At 39.1% G+C, this 6,520-nt stretch overlaps 1 protein-coding gene across 1 annotated transcript; it reads right to left on the bottom strand.

The window, feature by feature from the left end:
- LOC107632990 (protein FAR-RED IMPAIRED RESPONSE 1-like) lies at positions 3,003-4,613 on the bottom strand. Its single transcript, XM_016336625.1, has one exon. The coding sequence runs from the start codon at positions 4,611-4,613 to the stop codon at positions 3,003-3,005; it is 1,611 nt and encodes a 536-aa protein (XP_016192111.1).

Genomic DNA, 6,520 nt, shown 5'->3' with positions numbered 1-6,520 from the left:
ACGTTGTTGTCCATTCGACTCTAGGAATTCATACTGGATCTAGACATAGATGGCTCTCAGGTGGTTGCCTTCTTCTTTCGGGATTGGCTACCAAGACCAGCAGCACTAAGATATGTTAGTATTTTGCCTTGAAGCTTATATCCGTCTGCATTCCAAGTGTCAATTTTCTTAGCTGGAATAGGAATAACTTTCTGTATGTTTCTGGCAGATCTATATCCAAATGGCTGACAAAGTACATGTTACTGGAGAGGATCACTTCTACCTGGTCGTTGTGGACATCAACGGTGGGAAGATGTGGCTTATGGATTGCTATCCGACTGATGATTCAATTATAAGACAGAAATACGCTGCGAAAGTTGTGATGAGTTTTCCAAAACCGGGAATTATAGCTGCCTACGTTACTTGCATGTTTAGGGTATCTGCATGTACCAACAATGGGATATGCTTTGGTTGTTTTTCTTTTTTTTTCTAGGTCAGACTTTGGTGTTATCATATCTTGGGTATGATGCGTGTTGGATTTACTGGGTTCAAAAAATCCTCAATTTTTTGTTTGAACAGGTGTGTCCTGATTTGGGCCAAAAGGAGAGCCCAATTTAGTCTACAAGAAGATAGGGTTATTGTAAAACTTGATTGGGCCCATGGTATGAACCCCATTTAATTATGATGTAGTTGGTGTTACTTCTCAACTAGGTTGAGTTAATGAAACTGGACCGAAAACAAGGTGACATGCTGTTTCTATAACTTTTGAAGTGGGTTGGGCCAAGCAGAGTGAGTTTGGCTATCTAGAGTGAGTACAATCTAGTCAAAATGTCGTTAATGTTGCTTTGCAAAATACGGTTGGGGCAATAAAAAGTAAGCCACCTTAAGTGAAATATAATTTATAAACATGGTTTGGGCCATAAAACATTATACCAATTTACTAACCATGCATTTAGTGTTAATTTTGAGATATATGGATTTGTTACTCTGCAGGCAAGGACTCTGGATTATATTCTGAAGGAGAAATTTTCGGATCTCAATCTCCTGGGCCGCAGGCCTCCACTAGCTGAATGGAACCCTGAGTTTGTACTTGGAATCCCTAACATGGGTAACTGGTAAGGCAGTTCTTCTAGTAAATAATAGACATGTTTTTGTTGGGGTGTATACTGGCTTTAGCACCTAATACTTGTCGTTTTGTTCTAGCTACAAGGACAAGCTCTGGGTGCTCCTCTGGCTTCAGATGGAGCAATACTTTACATTAAATCCGATTGGCAAAAAACGAGTACGTATCTAGTATCAATATTCCACAGTTACCTATGTACTGAAACTGCTCTTTTTTTTTGGGGCAACGGTAACATAACTCTAATCATGTTTGTGACAACGCAGCATAACAATATCGACCTGCTGGCTGACAAAATCCGCATTGACACTGCCCTCGGCTTTGCGACTGAGCACTTTAACCAAATGCGGGATGAATTTCTCCAGAGAACTGTCATCGACTGGAATAGCAAGCGCACCATGGCTGACGTGCTACCTTGAAGGGAATTTGATGCTTTGCATAATATTTGTAGTGGCTGATTATGGTTTAATGTATTCAAATTTCCGTCAATTTCTTGCATCTAGTCTGCTAGGGTGATATATGCTCAGACTAAGTAAACTCAGTTCCTACCATTTTGAATCATGTGTTGTAGGCAATTCCATAACGTTGAAGTGTATGCCGTCGATACTATAGAAGGCAATAGTTTCATGTCATGGGATGTCTCTAGGCACTCTTGGTAATGTCGTGTTGCAGCAAACTTTGTATTTTGCATGGTTGTATTTTTTGCTTAGTATCCACAAACGGAACTGAATTCGTTGGACACAACCTCTCCCCAAATGGCAAAATTCAAGTACTTGGCTGCACATTTTGCATTTTGATCGACAATAGTGTGGTTGCATCCACTGCACCTAGTTGTAATGTTATTGGATTGTCACCTAATGAAAGTACTTTAGTCTGATGGGCTTCATCCATCTACATATACATGTTTGTGCATTTCATAATCGAGGATGTAAACTGAAGATTACATGGCCTTATAGTTAATGCTTCCTGATTTTAAATGTGTATTTCAAACTTATTAGATATTCAATTCTTTCATTAATAATTACACATAATTTGCCTCCATATTATAAAATTTATTTTCTTAAAGTTGATGTTGCCAAAAACCTCATAAATTAAATAACCTCCACACAGATATCCACTATTTTCCCAATGCAAATCCAACCCCACCCAGTCAGCACCACTCCATTCTACGTATATAAATCAGGATGGATCCTGCTCTCGATAATACACATCAACAACTTATGTGTAATCACTCTTGAAGGTATATTATTTTCCATTCTTCATAAGAACTAGTATTTACAAATTTAATGCTGTGAACTAATACGGGTTGATAAATATTAAAGGAGTTTGATGCATACAAATAATTAATTACTTGTTTATAAAATCGACATGTTGTTATATACTTACATATTACTGTCATGAAATTATTAAAAAATAATTAATTATCACAATGATGATATTCAATTCATATGTAAAATGGAAGTAATGACACAACTCCATATAATACCACCATTTTATATTGACAATCCTGTTTGAAGATGTTAAACAAATATGATTTATGAAGCTTGATAAAAGTCACATTTGCATACCGTTGATTATAATGCAGTCAAAAATATGTATAAAAGCTTTTTCCAGCTGCAACATGCAAGCATGTCATTGCAAAGAGAGTGGCTGCTAAAATCTTCACACAAAAACCAAACGCCAAACCAAATCATGAATTACATATAAAAAAATTGAACTAAGTATTGAAATTTTCATTACACATCATGCATTTGCAGAAACGAAATCTTCAAATGGGAAACTCATCTTCATCAACCTAAAACGCCAAATGGCACCAGCAAATAGAGGGATTAATACCTAATTCAACAAGCTAGCAACCATAAAATAACAAAGAAATTCTTGCTGATCAAACTGGTACATGGTATCATGTCATACCGAAATAAGCAACACACAAATTCAGATAACTTTCTTGTAAAATGTAAATGCCACTCACATTCATTTCATCCGTGTAGTTACCCTCCTTTGCCGCCGACGTGTTCTCCCAACCCTCCATCGCTGTGGCCATGCCCCTGCGCCTTTCGCTTCCGAACTCCGCACACTTCCTGGAGTTATGGCTAGCTTTACCACACTTACTGCAACGTTGCACACGCCGAGTTTTTTCCCTAGCAGTTAACCCTCGTTGGCCGCATCCCTTATGTCTCGCCCGCAGCGGATCGCGAACGGATACCTTTTCTCCGCAATCAGCTATGCTAACCCTTAACCGATGCTTCTCTCTCAACACATTACTTTGGTTTCGTATCATGGATTTCAGTTCAGAGTAGTCTTCAAAGTACTGGCAGGCCAACTTGATTAACTCTCTACAATCATTTAGCAAAGCTGCGTGCATGCTCATATACGCAGCATCAGGAATCTCGCCTACCTGTCCAGATGGGTCCACTGCCGCTTGCTTGGCCTTCTTCGTCCATCGTTCGCATATGGTCTTCACCGGAAGCTGAGTGATGTTCAGATAAACAAACACCCCCACCATGTGCACACAAGGAATGCCAAATGATTCCATACGCAAACATGAGCAAGTAAATTCGTCATCCGCCTTGTCCCAAGCCACACTCCAGGACCGGTCCCGGCAGTACATGGTAACCTCAAACAGGGAACACGTGCTAGTTTTCTTGCAAGATACAACTCTTACATTGCTAGACAAAAGGAGGACCTCCCGGAATAGTTCAAAAACATCTTTCGTGTATACTATTGCTGCATAGCTTTCCAAGGCCTCCAACTTCGACTTAAAAATAGGTTGCCCATACACAGATCTATAATCGGCGACTAGCTCTCTTCTTCTCATGAACTCGAGATAGTGCTGAAAATGCTCAATAAATTCATGTAGATTGTATCCGTTCCCAATAAATTTCCCAATCTGCATGTTCAATGCCTCACATCGAGACGTCGTCTTCAGCCCAGCAAAAAATTTTCCTCTAATATACGCATTAGCCCACATATGCTTGCGTTCATACATATCTAGTATCCACGGGTTTTGTTGCAACCCAAACTCTTCCACAATATCGCTCCATAGGTTCTCAAACTCATCTACCTCTAAGTCACCCATCAGGCAAACTCGGAACTTGCGAAGAAACATGGGCCGGCCAATGCGGGCAGTCGCATTTTGTAGCAGGTGCCAGCTGCACAGCCTGTGATGTGCATTTGGAAAGACAGCATTAATTGCATTCTTCATTGTCAAATCTCCATCGGTCAACACAGATTTCGGTTCTTGTCCTTTCATTGCCTCAAGAAATGCTCGCAACAACCAGACATAACTTTTCTCTACTTCGTTGCTCAGAATTGCACAACCGAATACCACAGTCCGCATGTGATGATCCAAACCCGAAAATATTACAAGCGGACACTTGTACCTATTCCTCCCATAAGTTGCGTCGAACCCCAGAACATCCCCAAACACACTATAGTCATGTCGGCTAGTACCATCACACCAAAATATATTGTGCAGCCTCCTCTCCTCGTCCAATGAGAATTTCCAAAACATGTTTGCGTCATTCCTCTTTAGGCATCACAAATACTTTAAGGCACACTCCGCATCACGCGCCCTCACTCTTCTTTGCTTCTCTATTGCATTGTAGATGTCTTTAATTTCAAATCCAACTGTCTCAAATCCCCCGCATTGGGTGGGAAATGCACGAAATATGGTTGGCACACGCATCCCAGCTTTTCTCATCGAGTTAATTTGATGCATGTCCCCTTCCTTGATTACTCTATGAGAACGCAACAACCCCCGGAACCTTGCAGTTAGCATCTCATGGTTGTGTTCATCACAAAACTTATCTACGAACCAACGGCCAGTGCTTTGATCAACGTGAACCTTTATTTGTGCACCACACCCACATCGTGTAATTGGTCGAGGATCCATTTTCCTTTCTACCCGATGAATATGTTTGGTGTCTCTCTCACCTTGTCTCGAGCAAACAAAAATCTGCTATAAAATTTCTCCCTCCGATCCAATCTTTGTGCTTCTTCCAACCTTTGACCTCTGAATAGAAAACCCTTGAATCCGCCCATACTCATTGTAGAAGTCATAAGCTGTCTGCAAGTCCACAAACTCAAACCTCCGCATCTCCTCATACGTCAAAGAAGAAAAATCTATTCTATTAAATGACCCAATTCTGTCGACAATCATCCCGGGCTCGTGTTGCTGCTCGTAATCCTCCCCATATTCAGCATCTTCTTCATCCACACCAACTGTCTCACCTGTCACAACCTGCCCAGCCAAAACAAGAACACTCCTGAGTTCAAATCTTACTAAACATGCACTTCACAGCAACTCATTTATCCACTATAGCAAAAGAAAGAAACTGACACACGTTCACCTGTACTTGCGGTCGTTGTCGAATGTTCGAAGAGACTGTGTAGCTTCCTTCCATCCCCCTAGCCTGATCCTGTAACAACCACAATATTTCAATGTCCTGCGACACAGGTTACCAGCAACATCTCTAGGAATACCCCAAAAAAATGGGTATCCAAATTGGTCAATAATAAGAACCCTAAACCCTAGATCATCGACAACAGCGACTTCAACCACAAAAAAAAGGTCTCGAACATAAACTGGTGCTAGAAGACTACCTCATCAACAAGTTCTTCCATGGAGTAATTGTGGATGACCGAAATATATTCGAATGGGAAACCTCTTCGTTACTCCATCCGCCTTCAAGAAACGTTCTCAGCACTTTTTGTGGCAATTATGTTTCTCTTCAGATACAAACACCTCACCTATTTCAGTTTTTAATTAAATTTGAATTGCATTTTTTTAAATTGCAGTTAACATTATAATTTCTATGCCACATCACCACCAAATAGAACCTAATGCTCAATTGCAAAATTTTTAAATGAGTCCCAAAATTATTTATAATTCAAATTTTTAACCTGGTCCTTGATGGACCAAAAAATACTTTCCCCACCGTAAAAGCTTCCTTGAATGAAATATTGGTAAGTTTTGTGAAATTGAATAGTTTGGTAAAAGAATTCATAAGATGAACAATAATTACTGTTGCAAAATGAATTCTCTTATATATATATATATATATCCTTTTATGACAGTTCTAAAATTCTCTGATGAGATTTAGTGGCTAAATTCTCACTTCCTACAACCTTATTTTTTTTAGAAAATAGATGCAAAGTTTATGAAATTTTTGCCGAGCTTTTGATTGTACTCTATTAATTTTTATTAGATGTTCTCTCACCCTTATTATTACCTCTTGTAAAGATAAATAGAAGTTATATATATACTATTGTCATATTATTTGTATAAGTTTTCTTGTGAATATATATTAGTGTTGTTAATAATTTGTATGTATGGGTATTCGATCTTAAGATTAAAAAAATATTTTTGGTTTTCTAAAATAAAGTTGATACGATTTTCAGTTAAAGACTTCTACTATA

The sequence above is a fragment of the Arachis ipaensis genome, chromosome B03 (genome assembly GCF_000816755.2).
Source record: "Arachis ipaensis cultivar K30076 chromosome B03, Araip1.1, whole genome shotgun sequence".
Lineage (NCBI taxonomy): Eukaryota > Viridiplantae > Streptophyta > Magnoliopsida > Fabales > Fabaceae > Arachis > Arachis ipaensis.
Note: the sequence above shows the minus strand (reverse complement) of the source record. Positions and strands in the feature narration are given on the sequence as shown.

Excerpts from the sequence above, each read along its gene's own strand:
- LOC107632990 (XM_016336625.1), bottom strand. The coding sequence starts at position 4,613 with ATGTTTTGGAAATTCTCATTGGACGAGGAGAGGAGGCTGCACAATATA.